The following is a 21,595-nucleotide window of genomic DNA, read 5'->3' on the forward strand; positions in this document are numbered from 1 at the left end:
TTTAAGGGTGAAGAGCCGTCTTCCATTCCACAGCCTATTGGCTGTCTTCCCAGGTTAGCGTGTGTGTGTCTTTGAAGAGGCCTGTACCTAATTCACAAAAAAGGGAGAGGATAACTGGCACATGCACAACAGGTGTCCCAATCACCTCACCTGGCACTGTTCCTAAATCACTCTGCCCCGTGTCTCCTCCTGCAGCCCCCAGTGAGTGTCCCAGGCAGTAATAGGGTACAGTATCCTAGGACACTCTTTCTCAACAGTACTGTAGCCTGATTCCACACTCTGACAGTTTCTGGCTGATATCCATGCTGGAACAATATGGCCCTGAGCCCTGTGTTTGAAGCATGAATCTGCGAGACAAAGAGGAGAGAAGCAAGGAGCGCTGAGTGGAGATTGTTTCACTCTCAAATTCCACCTGGCATTGCTCTGGCCTCTGGAACAAATTTGGATGAGAGCAAAGTGAGTTTCATCCGCCTAAGAGACCACCTGTTGACTGCCCATGTGGTACCCCAGATACTGTACCTCTCTCCATCGATCCGCATACTTCTTCAGGTTAGTGATAAGCCCAGACTCCAATACCATGGCCACCTGCTGCACATGCCAGGTGAGCAGTAGATGATGACATTGTCCAGGTAGCAGCATAACACGCTGCACCCTGTCCATAAGGTACCTAAAAAGAATAAAGAAACTGAAAGTAAATGTATCAAGTTGGTATATTGAATAGAGTGGGATATACCAACTTCCCTAGACTCTGAGGAGAAGGAACTCTTCCAGGAACGCTTGGTTAACTTCCAGGAGCTTTTTGATCAGGGGCATGGGATAAGCATAAAACCATGACACTTCACTCGCTTAACATTTTGAATGACATGAATAGTTGGGTATAAGCTATAGCAGACACTATGAGATCATCACCCCCATTTCCAGCATTGCTTTCAGTTTCTACAGAACTTCTGTTCTGGTAACCTATGGGTCATGACAGAACCACCAAGTTTCAGCATTATGTTGTATGAGACTGGTGCAACCTGGTAGGGAGAACACATTGGCACAACACTTTTGTAGCCTAACAACTGTTCTCTGAACCATTTTGTGGGATTGATGGAATTTGGCACCTCTGGCCCAAAGTCAACTATGTTATTTATCGGGTTCTCCAAATAGACAGACTCTGTCTCTACCTATGCTTTCAAGATGTCGAGAGCACCAGAAAACCTTGTGTTACTGCTGAGCACAGCACCTACCACATCTTACTGGTGTAACCTGCTGGTTGCGATGTGACCCTCACACGTTGTCTTATCAGTTGATCTGTACCCAGCAAATCTGTACCCATAACCAGGTGGGAGTTAATCATGATCTTAAATTCTGTGGCCTTACATTAAATAAATGTCTAAACAGGAGCAAGATTATTTAGATGGATGAAGCCAAGACTGACGTGTACCCAAATAGTGGGAAATGAAGAATTTGAAGTAAAGGAAGGCTCATAATCCAAAGTACACAATGTCATTTGTCAAAACTGGTAAAGGCAATGTTATGGCATGGCCAATATAACTGGGTCATTGCTGTATGATGTTGTGACTGCTGATAGAAGCAACAGGATTAATTTTGAAGTGTATAGAGGTATACTGTCTGGTCAGATCTAGACAAATGCCACAATGTTGATTGGATGCTGCTCCATAATACAGATGCATAATGACCCAGAGCATGCCCTGAAAGCAAAACAAGTGCATCTTAATATTTGAAATTGAATGATCTTAAATATAAGAGTATTAGAGTGTGACTTCCATTTACTGAAGATGAAAGTGAAAGCAAAAAGAACCACAAATATTCAGCAGTTGAAGGCAGCATCCACATGTCCATTATCTACATAAAATAGAAATGCATCCTACAAAAAAAGTATGTTTAGAATTATATTTATTTGTTTTTTAACCTTTTGAATTAAAGCTGAAAGTTAAGTCTTCAACTCCTTTAAAAACCATCATAATGATGCATGGAGGCATATTACAAAAATCACCTCCTTGTTCTAATACTTTGAACTGACTTTTTATTTATTACGTTTCAGATGTTTTCTTTAACAACCTTATTTTGTTCAGTTATAATATCTTCCCAAGTAAAAAACATGGGGGAAAAAAGACATTTGTATATTTTATTTTAATATTTTTTGTTGCCAAGATTGTGAGAGCACAGAGTAAAGCCTTAAGGTGACAAGTGAAGCAAGAGAGAAAGAGGCACTTTGTGCACTCATCAAGACTTGAAACTCAGAGTGATTAAGTTGGATAAGGCTTGATGAGGCCCTATATCATACCCTCTACATCAGAGGGACATTGTGACTAATAGCATTTGTCACAGACTGTTGAACATACATTTGGAGACTTTGGAGGCCCAGTGGTAAATTTAAATTTTTTGCCTTGAGTCAAAAAGCAGTAGTGTCACCATGTTTATAGTTTTCACTGGGAAAAAAAATACTGTCTCAGTTGTTATTCCCAAAACTATATGAACCTTAAGTTTGAAATTTGCATTACAAATATGTAAAAAATGTAAAGTTAAAGCTTTCACCTTTGTTTAGTTTGTGGTCCATTTAGATATGTAGCTGTGCCCTTAAGAGGAGGTCATGAAATTGCAATTACTATTACATGACATTAATGAGTATAATTTGAGAAATCTGTCCATCTGGCCACCTGTCAGTTGTCTATCTTGATAGCCATACATCAGACTGCTTTAATGTCATTTCATTCAATGTCATTTATATGAGGAAGTGCATCCTCATAGCTATTCTCTCTTCAAAATACTAACTTAATGACAGTCTACATGTGACATGCTCAGAGGCTTTTCAAAGAAAATGGGTTTCCCCTGAAATATGTGTAACTGTGAATATGGTTTTATTTGCTTTGCTAGTATTCTCTCACGCATAACTCAAAAAGCTAAAATAGCACACTCATACACTTGTATGTACTTTTTTAAAATTATGAAATGGAGATGTTGCTTAGGCTGCTGCCCCCGCGACCCGGCTTCGGATAAAGCGGATGAAGATGGATGGATGGATGGAAATGGAGATGTAACAATAATGTGTGATGGTGTGAAAAGAGTCAGTCATATGGGTACAGGGGCAATAAAGGTAATTGTCACCTGAATCCGCAACCCTGCTTAGTGTTATAAAACTTTACAAGGAGTTGTATCTCATTATATTCCAGGTTTTTTACCATTTTCGTTCACCCTTATGGTGTCGTCTTCGGCTGGAGCCAGGCAGCTGGTGTAAGTGATAAAGTACTGAAAATCTGCTGCACATGAGTTTAAAACTCTTTGCTGAACACACTGGAATATTTAGCAGAGCCGGGTTATTTAAGTTGATTATTGAAATTAAAATTATTAGACTAATGCTGCTCTGCAACTGCTGAGTTAGTAAATAAACAGGCCTCGAGTAAAAAGTTTTTTGCAAGAAAACACAAGGCAGTAATTTAGTAATATTAGGTGCTTGTTTCTGAAGTCCTATAATGGGTAAAAGATGATGGTATTGCAGATTTTAGTGTGTAGAATATTCTACTTTAAAAGATCAACATGTATCAAATTTGTAAAAAGGCTTTTTGGCTTGAAGAGTGAGAGCACAAAGTCATTTTAAGCATAGTTGTATTTATAGGAAAAACAGGCTGTGGATCTAATATTAATCTCAATAGAACATTTAACAACCAAATCAATCCAGGGGAATTACAGTTTCTGTGGTAGAAAAGTGAGACTCAAAGAGATAAACATCCCCTTGTAGCTCATAATCCTTATAGTTTGTTGCCAACCTGCCTCCATGGAAATTGAGCAAATATCTCGGTTATTGTTTGTAGCGAGAAAATCTTTGTGAATATAATCAGAGCCGGTGTTTCTTAAATTGGAGAATATTTGTAAAAATATGAGTGGTCATATTAGAAGACCCTTGCCCTACTATCTGCCTGGAAGGTTGAACTATATTAAAAATGGGCCCATATTTCCTCTTATGTTGGACTCTCTGACAATATATTACAATATGAGCTCCCATCTTCTCCGTGACCAGACACCAATGTTTGCTTATAAAACTAGAAAGCTTTTTTTACCCTATGTATCACATTTTCATCCAGTATTAATGCAGTGAAGGGCTTTGAATGGTTTGCAATAAATCATGATTTTTAACAGCTTTAGGGATTGAGTTCACCTCTATCTAGACTTGACCTACTTCTTAGCGAAGTCCACACAAAGTTGTTCCAGAGTCCCTCGTGAGATGAAAGATAAATGTGGATCTTCTCGGAGTACTCATTGTCCACTTTGTCATTCCATTAGTTATACATAGACAATCACCATTATAGTCCAGCCCCCATTATTTATTAACCATTTTAAGTCACATTCTGCTCCAGTATTTTATTGTATAACATCACACATGAGTCTCATTCTTAGGATGTTTCTCTTTGAATTACCTGCTACCTATTATAGTCTCAGATATCACAAGTACAACATGTGATGAAATAAAATATGTAAAACAAACTTGAGACAGTTCAGAAGTCCAAATAAAATGTAAAAAATCTGGAAAACAGCTAGTTAGTCAGTTCCCTTACTTGTGACTGACTCAGGCGTTCTTGCTCGACCATAATCATTTAATTTTCTTTGCACTGAGTCATGGATTAATTGTTGAATTCTTTTAGTTTCACCGTAGCTATGATTGTTTCACTCACAGCCGCTAAAGTCAGAGGAAGATTATTTCCATCTGCACCAATGTACCTTTGATGGCATTGCTCACTTCTGGGACCTTGTCGCTTATTCATAAAGTCATGGCAAAAAGTGCATCCTCCTTCATTTCGAAGGTTTTATGTATCAAGACATGATAAAAAAAAAAATCATTTGAATCTTAGAGAAGCACATGTTTCTCCTGCTCAATCTCAGAAACATTATAAAGCCATTTCCAAACAATTTCAAGACCATCATTCTATAGTAAAAAAGATTATTCACAAATGGAAAACATTCAATACAATTGCCAGTCTTACCAGATTTGCGGACATCTCAGCAAATCCACTCAAGGTCAGTACACAGAGAAATGACAAAAACCCCAAGAAGTAAATCTCAGATTCTTCAGGACTCAGTTAGCATGTCAAATGTTACAATTTATTACAGTATGTGTGGCGTGTTTGGAAGTGCTACCAGAAAGATTCTTCTCTCTGAAAAGAACGTAGCAGCACACCTTAGGTTTGTAAAGGTTAATGGTTAAGGCTAATAAAGGTTATCTTATCTTATCTTATCTTATCTTATTTTAAAGTTCCACCTGGAAAAACCACAAGATTTCTGAAACAATGTCCTTTAGACTGATAAGACCAAAGTGGAAAAATTAAGCCATAGAGAACAGTGCTGTGTTTGGTGTAAACTAGACAGATTGTATCAGTGCAAACACTTAATGCCAGTTGTCAACCATTGTGGTGGAGGAGTGAGGATTTACAGCCTGACCTGAACATCTTGCAGTCATTAAGTTGACTATGAACTCCTCTGTATACCAATGTATTCCAGAGTCAAGTGTGCGGCATCTGTCAGGCACCTAAAGCTTGGGTGAAATTGGGTCATACAACAGGGGAATGATCCCCAGCACACCAGCAAATCTACAACAGAATTGCTTCAGAAGAAAAGATGTAGGTGTACAAGCCATTGAATCTTGGGGTGCACAATGTTTGTATTTTTAGTATATTTTTGTTAAATATTAACATGATGTAATATGTTGTGTTATTGCGCACCTGAGATTGTATTTACCTCGTTTAAAGTCTAGTAAGATCTGGATGACTTTTTATGTATTGTTATAGACTTTGGTTTTTTTTTTTCACATGACTGGATGTTGAAAGCAAAGGATGGTCCATCCAATGTGTCGATAGAAAGCCAGAAGTTAGAGGAGCACCAGCAAGGCCACAGCATAGAACAGTCCGGGCATCTTTGAAAACAGATTTGACAATGATTAAGTCGGACAAAGCACGAAGGGAGGAGCTAGGTTGGAGGTAGGCTACAAAGCGGGATGCAGCTGCACCGCAACTGTGGGCAGGCTAAAGCAGCTTCAATAGTATTTGAAATTTGCCACTTGGATGCATAGAACTGCATCAGCTGAGCCATAAGCTGATGCTGGCTGGCACTAAGATCATCATGGCTGTTGGAATTACAGCTAGGTTTGACTTTGCATCATTTGAGAACAGCCACAATGCTCAATTTGTCAAACTTTCTATGTTTAGATTAGGTTTGGCTCAAGAACCATGACTAAAATACTTAAACGCTTGCAAAAAAAATCATATAAAAAGCAGACATACTTTACAGTCTTTGCACTATTAAAACACTTTATTTAAACCACAATTTTAAAAAATAATGTCCTCTCCACGGATCGAAGATAAAATCAATACCAATCAATACCAATTGCTCAACAATGTCTACACCTGGATTTTTAGGTTTACATTTTTGAAATAACAACTTCCTTTCTGCTGTTAGTTACTGCTAGTAACACTTGCTCAGCAGAAGAAGAGAGGTACAACAAAAGAGTTAGAGTGCTCAGAGGTTTAAACAACAAAAGATAAAAATCTGTTCTCTAGTGAGTCAGTTGAATTTTACCAAGTATTAAGCTTTACTGTGCCCTACTTTTTCAAATGTACAGTATCATAGTTAACATTTGAGTGCTTGTAATAAGGTGTTCTTTTGTGTCAGTGACCTGCTGTCAGTGGCCTGCTATTTTGTCAGTTACAAGACTGATATCAAAAATTCAGGCCACTATTCTTCTTGAGTCATTTTGTGTCTTAATACAATACATGTGTGCAGCTAAAGTCGTATTTAACAGCTTTTATTTATAGCTAATAACAATTTAGGCCTATCTCCTACCCCTAATTCAAGATGCAATGCTATAAAATGACACTTTGTAAAATGACATGCAAAAACTAGACCACTACCAAATGACATGTAAAATGTGGAAAAGTGGCTTTCTCAATAGTCTGCAATTACTTGATGTGTTCCACAGTTCGAGTTCCATCTGGAGGCATGTACTACCAAGCAAGATTAAAGGGTTAGTCAGATATTTTGACCCTAAAGCCAGAGTTCTCAATGCACAAAGATGGCTCTCTTTTTATCTGGGCAGATCTGAGTAGAGCCCCGATACTAATAATATAGCCTTTTTTGAAACAGAGTTTAAAAATTGTGAAGGTTATACACATATCCACTTTTGAGATGCACTAAACAACCATCCAGGGACCAGAATCACGTGTAGAATCACAGCCACATGCTAACATGTCAGTAGGTTCCTCATGTACACAGAGGTGGACACAAAAAGTTTACCGGGAACTCCTCCTGGTGACCTTTGTTCAACAGCACAACAATGTTGTCAAAAACAGAATCAGATACTTAAATTGCCTTCCTCCAGTTCGACATGGAAATTTTAAAGAGGATGAAAAAGAAAAAAAATGTCTAAAGCTTAAGCTATCTAGAGCTCAGAGCCACCCACAAACCAGCAGCTTCAGGATGAGCAAAGGATCAAGGCATTTCTAGTGACGACTAGTAATACAGAAAAAGTTATTAACATACTGTGAATGATGTAAGTAACTGATGTTACTAGAAGAAAACTCAAATGACTCTTCAAACATGCCTTTTTATGGATCTCAAGCAGAAAGCCTGAGTTTAAAAAGTTCATTCTACCCTTTATCCCATCTCATGGGTTTTTATGCAAATCATAAAAAAAAACCCTGGTTGTGTCAGAGTGAGCAAGTAGTAGTGTAAAACTTTAATAACATAATGACTGTCTTTTTCTTTTAAACTACTGATCATGGCTTGTAGTATTAAAACTATATGATTTGCTCCAGAGGGTTTTCACTGTGGCAAAGGAGGTATTATCAGTCAGTGTGATAACAACCCAGGGGTCCAAATCATTGAAGCTAACTCAGGGATTTAAATATAACTAAAACTATAACCAAAAACAGAAATTAGATTTTAAACTGTACTGGACCATGACACAGGCTATAATGAAGAACCCTGAAGGAATTTCATGACAGTAAATCCAGTAATTGGTAATGGTGGACTAATTTATAATGTTATGACACCACCATGGTAATAGCGATCATACATACTGGTATGGCATTTAAGGAAATTCAGTTCAAATAAATAAATACAGGACATATTCAGGTGCACAGAAAGAGAAATGACAGGTTAGAAATATAAATTCTGTTGTTGTGTAATATGAATAGAAGCATTAAATATTAACAAAATACATTAAATTTTAAAAGAACGTCATGTCAGTGCTGCCACATTTTTGAATCAGCATAAACATACAATATATTCCTGTCGTTGTTTGTATAATCAAAATCTAGATTTGGACAGTGAAACGACTCTCTGACAGAATACCTAAGAAGATGTATTTAACAGAGAGCACTGTGCGTTTGAGGTCGACTGAGCTAAAAGGAGAGAGTGAAGTGGTGCATAGCAAATGAAAGCATTATTGGTGGTGAATATGAGACCCAGGTTGCGGTAAACTAGGCTCTGCATTCTACTGTCACAGCCTTTCCCTGTTCTTTTTAGGATGGCCTAGTTTCATTGTAAAGACTTTACCCACCTCCTCACACTTTTTTTTTTCTCCCCAGAGGAAAACACATTACCACAGTGTCTCTCTTTAACCTGGGGAGCTCTACTTACAGCACTTGTCTGGATCTTCATCTTCCCTGGGGCTCAATTAGAAATATTGTTCAATGGACTCCACAGTCAAGATGATGACGTGTTGAGCGTTACAGAGGAGTGTGTTTTCTTTAAAACCTTAACCTCTGACTTGAAATTGCAAATGATATCTTCATGTCCCAATGAAATAAGTAAAATAAGCAAGTAAAGCAAGTAAAATAATGCTTCTGGCACAGTGGAATGAATTAATGAAACTTGGTTGGCATTTCTAGTCAAGTACTGGCTGTCAGAGCAGTGTGGTATTTTTCTTTTCTCTAATTTCTTTATTCTTTATTTACAATATGCAGATCTAGCATTAATGCTGATAACATATTCACACTTTTTAGTAACATTTTTGCCATTGCAGAGAAAATGGAAATAAAGTACCTTTCTGAAGCATTAAACAAAAAGTGAAATGATGGTGCAGCACATGCATCAGTGCAGTCTTGTTTACAATGTTGCATGCAACACACTACAAAAACAAAAACAAAAAACTGCAGTGTAACACATTTTGGTGAGTATATTCAACGTTTTGCTTTTATGCAGTGACTGCATTATCAGAACATTACTCCTTTGATTGCGCAGTAACTGCAGGATATTCATGAGGTACTGTTTCCTAGCAACATAGTGTATGCACTGTGTACTGTATGAGCTATAGTAGCATGTCTGTGATCACTAAGACAAAAGATGAATGAAATGTTAGGGGTTTAAATGTTTAAAGAAATGGGACAGACAGCTTTTCAAACATTTCCAGTTTATTTTTGTTACATGCTGGTATTTTTTTTTTAATTCACGCATTCATTTCTGTTTCTGTCCACAGTGAATTGGTTGAGCCTCTTCGACTGACGCTGCCTCTAGATCAGGCTTTTTACAGCAAAGCAGCCCCTGTCAGTGTTGCATTTGTGATGGTATACAATAGCATAGCTGCACAGCTGAGAGAGCCCAGTCACGGGACCCCAGAGAGAAAGCATCACTGCATTGCTTCTCTCAAATCCTGCTGTATATTGGTGCTCAATTCGAGACAAATGTGCTCCTGCACTCATTCTGTCACCTGAGGGCAGTTGTATTGTATTATTCTGAGGTGCACACGGGAGTGGACTAGTGAATAAACATTTTATCGGCTCAGCTATTCATACTTGCATGAGGATTGTCTCAGCTTTGGCACTTCACTTCCCATCCACTGCAGTCAGATCCAGATTAAATGCTTAATGAAATGTTTTTGATGACTAAAACCAAATTATATTACTTTTGCAGTGCTTTTCAGAGCAAAGACAGATGTCTTGCATTTACACATTTTAAAGACTTGACATGGACAAGATGATTTCAAGAACATATGAAAGCATTATTGCTTGCTCTATGATCCAGTTGTCAAATGGTGGGGTTTGCATGGACGCTATGTTAATATTTTCCCCTATTGTGTGAGTAGCATTGAAATTCATTTATTCCACTATTCTAAAGCAGCTGTCTCTTTTACCAAGATCACATAATGCTGAGGAGAGATCTATATTCAAAACGGAAGCTTACTTTCTTGATTTCGCTGTCACTATTCATATCATGAGACCACCTCATCAGAGATGTAGTTGTACATTTCTAGCGTCATACTGGTTCATACGTGTATCATTAGCCTGTGTTGATAACCCCCCCCCCCCCCCCCATTGCTTATCTGAGTATTTGTATCTCCCTGTCTGCAATAACACAGTTGAACAGATTGCATTGAATCGCTCGACAGTTGTGTCGATATGGCCACCCACACAATTTTCTTTCTTGAGTGTATTTTGCCGCTGTGCTGCCAAACAACATCTCAAGTTGTCCCAAATATTGTTCTTTCAGAGTCAGACGCATTGAAGCAAGGACAGGCCAGCTGTTGGCAGAATAACACATTCACACTCGCATGTCTCCTGCAAAGTTGGGACGAAAGTCCATAGTTTCAGACACCAAAGTCTTTGATGGGCTGAAGATTCTGGTTGCACCATCATTTGAAAAAATCATTAAACTAGGTTTATTTCTTTTTGTCCTTTGTATCAATCATGAATTCAGCTATTATAAGTTCTATTAGTCAGACATTATATATCATCCACATAACTATCTCTCTAATAAACACTTTGACTGTCACAACAAAGGTTAAATCTGTCTACTTCGAGTTTGGTGGATTTGTTGTTGAGAACCAGAATAAGTGTTGAGTTCAGTTGTTTGGTGCTGAGTGCTGATCTTATTTTTGGGCTGTATTCTATTGGAACTCAGTGGTTAGAGCATTTAACTCCTGCTGCAAGATATCATTGCCACTGGCAAATGTTTGATGTCAGGAATATTTTGTTACCTCAAAGATAATGTCACACTTAGTTCACTTAAGTGTACTTATCTATTTGCTTCTTACTGTATTAATTATATGTATTAGGATGACATTTGTTAAAGTAGTCTGATGGGGTGAGCCAGAGACAATCATTATCTCTACACCATTATGACATTGGATCAAAATAACTTGTCATGGTCCTGGGTCTGTGACCCAGTGTTTGATTTATATTCTTTGTTTTAGCTGTATTACTCATTCTGTTTACTTGCCTCCCCTATGTCCATGTTCAGTGTGTAGTCTGTCCTGTCTTTCATGAATGTTAATTCTGTCGCCATGTTTGTTCATCTGTTTTCCAGTCGTGTCTCTCACCTCTTCTGTTTCCTGTATTCAGTCAGTCCGTGTCTTAGTGTGTGTCCCACATTTCTGTTTTTACTTTGATAGTCTCCTGTCCTGTGCCGTTAATCTGATTAGCTCCAGCTGTGTTTCCCTCCTGTTTCCCATCTCCTCGTTATCCTCTGTGTATTTTACTCCTCTGTCTTCCTCTGCATGTTGTCACGTTTTCCACATTGCTGTGTGTTTCCCCGAGCTCCTCAGTTTTGCTCATTACTCTTAGTTTTCTCCTAGCTCCTAGTTTCTTAGTTCAGTTTCCCAGGTTCCAGGTTTGCCAGGTTGTGTTTGGCCCTACAGCAATAAAATCTGCCTTCCTTAGTTAATACCTTTGTGTTCAAGCCCTGCATTTGGGTCCTACCTCTGCATGCTCATAGCACATCCATGACATCATCGGTCAACAATTACGTTACTGTATTTGATGCAGTAATGTAGTTGTTCAAACATACATTTACAATAACACATATAGCTCAAGATTGCTCATTGCCTCCAGAAGGACTTTGCTAACATTCCTCTGATGGCAGGCATTGCAAAAATCCAATTTTGTTTGCTTTTCTTAGAAAACACAAAACATAAAAATGTAGATCTGATTGTCTGCAGTTGGCTCACTGCTGCGTTTTATGGAATAGTACTGCCACCACTTGCTGATAAGCAGAACAGAATCAAAAAGGAGAGATCCACTTTCAGACACATACATACATATTGCAAACTGTGTTTTGGTGCTAAATATGCAAAATCATTTATGTCATGAACTGATAAACTAATGCAATTCTCACCATATTGTTGGTTTGAATTTAGCAGTATATCAGGATTGGTGATAATGATTCCAAACAGCATGTAGTGTACCACTGATTCATTATGATCACCTCCCATTTGCTGTGCCCTTCTTCAGCTGTTTCACATTAAAAGTTTGCGAACTGAAGTTTTTACCATTTAGAAGATACTGCAGTTTTTGAATTGAATGATTGTTTTATCAGTTGTAGTTTAAATGTATGGATTTACTGAGGTGTGGTATAGGGTGTCAAGTTATGTAGATCAGATCAATCTTATTACATACCTGCGCTGTTGGTGAACTTAAATGAATTGTAATAAACATTTGGACAGTGTATGCTTATAGCTTGTGTTTTTAAAAGCATGAGAGATGTACAAGCATGTCTTGTGATCTGCTTTTTGGATCATCTCCAGTAGTCATTAGAAAACCTACTGAGATGGAGGACTGGTTTTTGATGGGTTTTCTTCCAGATCTATTAATAATGATGATTCTAATAATGTACTGATAATGTACTGAAGTGCGTCATTTTTCTGTGCTCTGTTTCTTCTTCCTCTTGCTATGCAATGACTGTTATTTTCCAAGCCTTTTGTTGTATTGTGGGCTCACACTATCAGGGAGGCGTGGAGAAGATGATAGATGCAGAGAGCTTTCTGCATGCAAAGGCCTTGGATGCAAGTAGGGGCTCCCCATTCATTTAAAATAATTTCATGTTTCTTTCCACCAACTCTGTGTTCTTCCAGCACTATTATCAGAGCAATTGTGGCAACGTATTATTCAGAGGATGTCACCCATTGTCTTATTTTCTTCAGGGCGGACAAACACTTTACATTGGGAACAAAGTACACACTCACTCACACAGAAGTGCTGCCAATCATTTAGCTAGGGATATTGTAAGTTTGCTAATGTATCATTTTCTCTTTCTTTTTTTTAAAACTCAAGCAACATATGTACAAGACAAGACAGGAACTGTTAATGATAACCTGTTGAAAATAAAATAATAAACAAACCAATTTTCAACTTTCTTGAATTACAGAAATGTGAAAATGGACAATAATGTTTTAAAACATTTTTAATAGAAATAAAATTTTGTATAAAAAAAAAACTAAACATGCTTCACACACTTCATTAGTTTTCATGAGGTTTAACAAATACATAGCTAGCCAGGCACTGTATCCTTTTGTATTTTTTCCCCAATTTTAAGATATGTCAGGACATAAAGCAGACATCATCAATCTATTTAATAACATACATTAACTTACCATTTAATTTGGTCAGCACTGACATTTTATTCTGCAACACAAATGGTGTTGAAAGTAATACAGAGGGAGGCATGAAAAGCAGCATTGAATTCACAACACAAATGACCCCACAATATTTTCCCCAAGACAATAGAGGGCTTTTATACTGCACGGAGCCAACCCTTAATCTGTTCTGCCAACTCGGAGTGATTGATAGAGATATTGTATAGTTTTGCAATTAGAATTTCATTTGCTAAAATGCCTTACAACTTCCTGACACCTCCTCCTTATCACAAGAGTGCCTGAAGAGGACATGATTTTTTTTTTCAGTAGCTGGTCCATTATGGATATCACCTTCAGGGTATATTGCATGATCCTCTCAAGGGCATACTTCATCTTAATTCCCCTACTAATGGATCTGTACAGCTAAGCTTTACCCTTACACTATGAATGTGTGAGAATAGCTGGTGGCAGTGGTGGTAGGGTCATCCTGGATAACAGCTCACAGTGAGATCTCCTGGCTAAAACACTGTTTATTTTAACCATGAGCCACTGTTTCAAAGCACATACAGATATGCAGAGGGCAGTGGCAGCCTTGGGCTAGCTGGTAATACAAATCATGGCCTTACTGTAGCACAGATAAACAATCACTCACTAGACCTTCACCATTTGAGAACAGTTTTTAACGTACAATAGGCCCAAACAATTTTTAACAACACTGCAACAGAGTTTAAACGCATTCCTTTTTTTTCCTTTTGTTTTTTTAAACAACACAACACAGGATGTTAAAACTGGCATGCTCAAAATCGGCAGAGACCATTTTATATGTGTAGTCATTCTTATTAACTCATCGGCAACTTGGAAGAGGAAATCAAAATACATGGAGTCTGGTAAAGATCTGTTGCATTGTTGTGACGATCAATATTTCCAGTCATTTGACTCACGAGACCAGAACACATTTAGAAATAAAAATAAACACAAGCCCCTCTCAGAGATCCATAGACCATGTTTTCATGCCTTTTTGGTGTTGATTAATCCCTTGTGATGCCTTGAGGATTTGAAGATTAATTATAATTCACAAAACTGGCAGACGACATTAAGAACCTGAACATATTCTCACTCGTAGTTCAGTTTCAGTTTCAGTCAGTGCTGCGAAAGATGACGGAGAAGTCTTTAAAAGAGGGCATAGCTGAAATGTAAACACAGAAAAGGAAAGCTCCATCCTTCAGTCTATAGGCCTCTGCCATGCAAATATTTTCATTTTTCTTTTATGTATGTATTCTTGTGAGGCAGACCAAAGATGGAACCTTAAAATTGTGCTGTTATCTGTTCTGGTCCCAAGTTTTGTCCGTCCCTGCATCTCATGTGCTCTTTCCACACAATGTCGCGTCTTTGTGCAATATTTCTCCGATCTCCACCCGCAAAAAAGACATATCTATTTAATTTATTTGACTTTATTTATTTTTGCCGGATGCTTGAAATTCCACTGCATGATTTGTTTTCTTTGCTGGGACGGAAATCCTGAATCGTGATAACAACCTTTGTCCTTCAGATTGCATGGTTGCTGTAGCTGATGTAGGTTTGCTTTGTTGAAAACGCTGAAAGAGACGAAATGAGAAGGAAGAGTCAGAGTTTGATACAGTTGAGGAAAAGTTTGTAACCTAAGAAAGGGAGCTGATTTGGGCATGAGGCTCTTTTTGTTTAGCACTCTTCCTGTAGTAACAAGAGTAAGAAACTGATACACAGGGCTGAAAAAAATGTGTTTAGTTCCTGATTGGTTATGATATTCCGATCCTATTAAAAATTCCTTAGTTCTCAGGTCATGTTTTTCCCCTTAGCATGTGCCAAATGTAACTATTACCTTTAGCTACCACTACCATTTTTTTTTTCCTCACAGCTATCAGGAGTTAACTTTCCAGCTGTCTCCCCGGACCATGTTAGCTGATTCTCTGAGTGGGAGCAGATAAATCCTGACATATCGCCACTACATCTCAGCATTGGGGGGAGCTGGCCCAGACAGGAATTTTTCAATTTCATCAAGCCATATATCCACACTGGTGATGACAATGACAAATGGCGCTCATTCAAATAGCCATACACTGTATAGCCCCTGTAAACGGTAACCCCATCAGGATAATTTGCTGCTGGCTATCAATTCAGCGTCTCTGCCTTCTCGACACTTATTTTAACAAAAGGCCCTTTTAACCATCCACACAAACATGAAGCAAGAATGGAATTAATGCTGCTCTGTTTGGATATGTGTAGTTTTTGTGACTGGCCTCACACCATTGTGCTATTGTTACTGCAGAGCATTGTGATAAGTTTTACATTGATTTCTGGTTTTGTGCTAACAGTAAATATATGTCAGCTATTTTATTCTCCTATGAAAGGAAACAGCTGTCAATACCTGTGGTTTTGACCACAGACTGATAAAAACCTTTTCCAACTTAAGGCAAGAAGAGGTTTTTTTAATGCCACTTGAGTAATTTCTGCTGACTCAATTGCTGAGGTCATTATTTACCTCACTAATATAAATCCACAGTGCGTCACAGGAGTGCCAAGCATTTTTATTGGTATTGAGATTAGGAGGCATACACAGTGATTCAGCTGCTTTATAAAAGATAACACCTTTCTTGTTTTTTTAATAATGTGTGCAAATACTAGGCTTTGATTAGTGATTCAATAATTTATCTATTGAATATTATTTCAGTTTATATATATGTCAGTTAATAGTAATGAATGCAGATAGATTTCCCAGTCCGATGGCTTCATTTTACAGGATAGAGCAAGTAAATATTTGCATTATAATGAATTATAAGCAATGGTTGCATGACAAAAATCAACAGTTTAAGTCAGAGATAAACTAAAAATTATTAGAAACCCAGTTTCACACAAGAACTGGAACGCTATATAAAATATAAATAAAGCAGAATTCAAACAGATAGAAATAGAAAACACAAAGTTTACACTGAGACATTTTAATATTTGATGAATTAGCTCATTTTCCAATTAGTTGGCAGTAACATGTCTCAAAGTTTGAACAGGGATAACAAAATGTTAGAAAAGTGGTATTGCACTACGAGAACTACTGGAGGGATATTTTGCGATTGATTGGGTTAACTGGCAACAAGTCAGTAACATGATTGGCTATAAAAAAGAGCACTTCAGAGAGACAGCCTTTCTCAGAAGTAAGGATGGGTAGACATTTATCAGTCTGCAAAAAAATCTACAAATTGTAGAATAATTTCCAGAATAATTAGTTCATTATTCATTATTTTAGAATAATGACTTTCAGAATAAAGACTTTGACTAACTCAACACCTATAGTACATTTTAAATAATATCACAAAATGATTTTGAGAATCTGAATAAAGGGACAAAGGTCAGGTCTATGAACACAATTTGCTGTGCCATCCACAAATGAAGGTTAAAGTTCTACAGTATGATGATTAGAAGAAACCATATGTGAAAATGATCCAGAAAAAACGCTGTCTTCTCTGGGCCACAGCTCATCTGGACTGAGGCAAAATGGAAAACTGTTCTATGATAAGATGAATAAAAAATATATAATAAAGAATTTCAAAAATGTAAAAACACGGACATAGACAAGAATGGAACAACATTCCTCTCCCAGAAGTGCAGCAACTGGTGTTCTTCAGTTCCCTCATATTTACAGACTGTTTTTTAACAGAAGGGAATGCCACACAGTGGTAAACACAGCTCTGTCCTAACCTTTTTTGAGACTTGTATGCTTCTAACAGGGCTGCACAGTTTGCATTAGCAGTTATTGACTCCGTGTTGGTTTCATACTGCAATTTTGTTACAACATGATCAATACAATTTTTCAAAAAACACATTTAAAAGTGAAACAATCAAATTGTATCAAATTTTAAGATGTGGTAAAGTCATGTTCATCTTTTTAGAGAAGGCCTAAAATTTAGACGATTGGACGTGTGTTACCCTCGTTTACTTGTTATTTTAGGAATAGTTTGACATTTTGGAAAACATTCACTTTAATAAAAAAAAAAGAAGATTGATGCCAGTAATAAAATCATACCTCAATGTTTTACAGGCGTTTTAGTTCCATTGCTGGACTCCAGAATATGCTTTCTAATCCATTCCTTTGTGACTTCATTCTCACACACATAATTGTGATTCCTGTAATGCTTCTTGAAAAACAATTTCCACAGCCTCACCACCAAATGAATAACAGTGTCACATTTACTAGATTCAATGAAGTGTTAAATAACATGCTATACATTTGTTAATAAGGTTTTGTTTTTTTTCACACTGCATCCTATCATTGCATCAATTTGTTTTACAGACACGGAAGGACAAAACATTCCTGAACTTAAGCCAGCAGGTTTCTAGTCAAAGCTTTCCTCATTTGCATTTTTGCTCTTACACTGTGTTTCGAGGCTTTCGCACAGCTCGGTCTTGGCTTCTCCGTTGGGTCTGAGTCCAGCCTTGGGGTTGAACTTGTTGGACATGGTGGCAGCAGTAACCACAGCCTTGAGGGTCCGTGTGCGCTTAGGCACATTCTGCTCAGGGTGGAAAAGAACCACATAGACCTTGGGCATGTAGAGCAACCCGAGGGACACTGAAGCACTCAGGCTCACAGAGATCGTCAGCGTGGTTGTTTGAATGTACATCTGCAAGAGGCAAAAACCAAAAATGAATGATACAAACAGTTTAACACTGTTTTGCATTACAGATTTTTCTGTGTGGGCAGTGGCATGTACAGTACAAGAGACATCTGCTGTGCATCATTATAATTAGAGTATTCAATGACCCGTGTGTTGGTCAAGGAGTTTTTAAACGAGTATCCACTTTGTCCAGTAGAAGCTGCAAAGCTATCTAATGAAAATGATGTGTTAAACTCGTTTTAAATCAGCATCCTATCTGCTTTTATGGTGTATGTGTGCTGAGCCAGCCAGGGCCACAGTGTTTACTTAATTTTCTGCCATTCTAGTTTTAATATGACTATCACGTCCACCCTGAACACAGATTTGATCACGCCAGTCGATTGGATCTTTTTCTGACTCATAATAAGCAGGCCCATAAAAAAGAAACAAGCTCATGAAATTTTTACACATGGTCAAATTCTCCAAATTATGGGGGAGGGCAACAGAGTATCATCCTCATTCATTCCATTTAATTGTTTGCAGAACTGCAGCAAATTAATGAGTCATCTTTAAAGATGCAATATAGTAGAAGAAAAGCTTATGCAATTTCTAAACATCATACTGTTGTGACTGATTGAGGAATGAGTTTACTATTGGCTAATACTGGGATACACACACACACACTCTATCTATCTATCTCGATCCATCGATTATGTATATATATATATATATATAGCGAGATATAAACGAAATATATAAAATTTTATTTTTACATATATATAAAATTGAAAGTTCAGTTCACTAAAAAGGAGGAGTTTTGTTTGGATAGAAATTAAATTGTGCTTGCTGTAATTTACTACACCTGTGTAACACACAACAAGAATCTAATTATGATCATTTACCTGGTGTAACTACATAAATGTATGAATACTGTCAAGTCCAGATAATGAGAAATTTTGTTGTTCCTTCAATTCCACCAAAATTGTTCCTAATGCATCAAAATTGATGGCGAGGCTTAAAATAATGTAATGGGTTATAACCTGCTGTGGGTGTAAGGTTTAATGTATTTAGTCGGAGGAGGACAGGTGCGAGTAGTAAGGATTATCCTCTCTGTAAAAAATGAAAAATGCCTATATGTGAAAATATAAAAACAAAACAATTATGAATGGGCTTTAGCATGCAAATAAATGCAATGTCTGCCATTAGATTTATTCTTAATGTAGATTAACTTTTAGCATAGTCTGTGGCTCTAACTAACTTACATTTTTGAAGTGAAAATTCTGGTTAAGTTTTTTGCTTAGATCTTGTCCTAATAGTTTAGTTTAACTTTATTAAAGATACAATAAAATAAATACATACAAAAATGTATTGTAATGCAATGTGCATCTGTTACTATGGGAAACAGTAAGTGCATTTTCCCCCTCACACTTTCCTCAAACTGAATTAAGCAAAACTTATTCCTTGTCCATCACTTTCAAAAGTGTTTAATGAGACATTTTTAGTTCACTGAACAGCTGAAAAAATAACAGCGCTTTTGATTTAAAAAAAAAAAAAAAAGCCCTATGAGGACCATTTGTGTTTTGTTTTTCCCTTTAGAATAGAGCAGCAGATTTCCAGTATGAAACACTGCAACACGAATCTCAATGGAAACAAAAAGAAAGACTGAAACGAGAGCAGGTTTTTCATTCTTTGGTTACCATAATCACTGATTTACAAAGATAATTAAACCACAGTCGACTACAGTATTCAAATGAACACACATTTCCGCACAATTCAGAATCTGTTATTTCTTGCAGGAACAATATTCGAATCAGACGATAAATCCTCTCATGCATCGATTTTTACTCACTAGTATTTTATGTGTTGGTACTTTAAGAGTCAATCTTTCTTTTGACTAGCTTAAGTTTTTCCTCATCAGGTCTCTGCTATTTTTTGATTCAACAAAAGTAACAGTTTCTCATACGTGACCTCTATTTTAATATGTTGTGTGTTTTTATTATTTTGACTCTCCACAGTGCTTTCCCTATATACTCAGCCAACCCTCTTTCCATGTGAGACTGCTGGCTGAAGAGAAGAAGGAAGAATGGAGTCAGTATTATAGAGAGACAGCTGCAGCGCTCCCCTCCCAGCTGTGGGGAGTATTAACCAGTGAACTGCTCAGGGCTTGGTTCACTGCTGCCTCGGGGATGGACTGTTGAACCCAAGCTGTTCATCACATAAACAGAACATAAAAGTGTTCTGCTGCCTTTCACCCAGGAATAATATCATCTTAAAATCCATCCTCTCGGTCACTGATTATAACAAAAGACTGGTTTATTTGTGGCTCAACTAATCAACTTATCAACGCAGTTCCAATAATAACTACTATGCTTATGTAATTGCACCATATCTCACTGTAAATTAGTTCACGTTCAAACACAATTATTGTTATTATCATTTAATCTAATGTAACCTTAGGTAAGGTTATTTTAAATTTTGAATATTATGTCAGCAGTGATATAAATAAGGACAATCAGTAAGCTGTCACATTGTAGAGGCTAAGAATAGAATATAAGTGGATTTAATGCCAAATAGTACAGTGTGCAAGAATAATAGTTTAATTTATATTTTACATTTAATGTTGGTGATAATATACATTGGCCACTTAATTAGGTATAACTGTTCAGCTGCTCGTTAACACAAATATCTAATTAGCCAAACAGCAGCAACTCAAGGCAAGGTATGTAGAGATGATCAAGATGACCTATTTAAATTTAAATGGAGTAATGTTTGTATTTTTGTAGGGTCTCTACAATAATACTGCTGTTGTGAATTGGTGCTATATAAATAAAATTGAACAGGATGGGGAAGAAAGGTGATTTGAAGGACAGCTAGTCAGCTAAGAACAGGGAACTGAGGCTACAGTTTCTAAAATTAGACAATACACGATTGCAGAAATGTTCCCTGGTTTTAAGAGTCTTGACTTCTACAGCAAAACATTCAGGTGGTAGCATCAGAATTTGACATAAACATGGTTCCATTCTGTCTTATTACAACAGCTCAGTCTGGTGGTTGTGCAATGGCATGGGGGATATTTTCCTGTCATGCTTTGGGCTTCTTAGTACCAAGTTAGCAATACATCACAGCTCTGCCCGAGTATTTTTGCTGACTATGTCTATCCCTTTATGACCAAAGTGTACCCATCTTGTGATAGCTGCTTCCAGCAGCATAGCAAACCATGTCATAAAGCTGAAATCATCTCAAATTGGTTTCTTGAACATGACAATGAGTTCCCTGTACTCCAGAGGCCTCCATGGTCACCAATCAATCTCAGAACACCTTTGGTATGTGGTGGAACAGCAGAGTTACAGCATGGATGTGCAGCTAACAAATCTTCAGTAACTGAGTAATGATATATTTTCAATATGGACCAAAATCCAAGAGGAATGTTCCAGCACCTTGGTACATCTATGGCAAGAATAACTGAGGCACTTGAAGACAAAAGCGGTCCAACCCAGGACTAGCATGTGTACCTAATGAAGTGACCAGTTAGTGCATGAACTGTTTACTTTTTTAAAAATAAACAATTATTTGTTATTTTTACCTTTTGAATCAATTGTAACAGCATTATAGACAAAGTGATAGATTTTAT

At 37.3% G+C, this 21,595-nt stretch overlaps 1 protein-coding gene across 4 annotated transcripts in view; it reads right to left on the reverse strand.

Annotated features, from left to right (window-relative positions):
* Nucleotides 1-5,720: 5,720 nt before the first annotated feature.
* The window catches only part of LOC146518007 (metabotropic glutamate receptor 4-like), a 197,185-nt gene continuing 181,310 nt past the window's right edge, over nt 5,721-21,595 (reverse strand). For 3 of the 4 annotated variants that reach the window (XM_085158659.1, XM_085158661.1, XM_085158660.1), the window contains exons 10-11: nt 17,745-17,991; nt 5,721-14,937 (exon numbers count right to left, since the gene is read on the reverse strand). In XM_085158659.1, coding sequence (XP_085014785.1) covers nt 14,888-14,937; nt 17,745-17,991 — 297 coding nt within the window. In that variant the 3' untranslated portion in view covers nt 5,721-14,887. Of the gene's footprint in view, nt 14,938-17,396; nt 17,992-21,595 lie in introns of all 4 variants that reach the window. The other variant, XR_014873973.1, reaches the window with a different exon arrangement.

The sequence above is a fragment of the Neolamprologus multifasciatus genome, chromosome 5 (assembly GCF_963576455.1).
Source record: "Neolamprologus multifasciatus chromosome 5, fNeoMul1.2, whole genome shotgun sequence".
NCBI lineage: Eukaryota > Metazoa > Chordata > Actinopteri > Cichliformes > Cichlidae > Neolamprologus > Neolamprologus multifasciatus.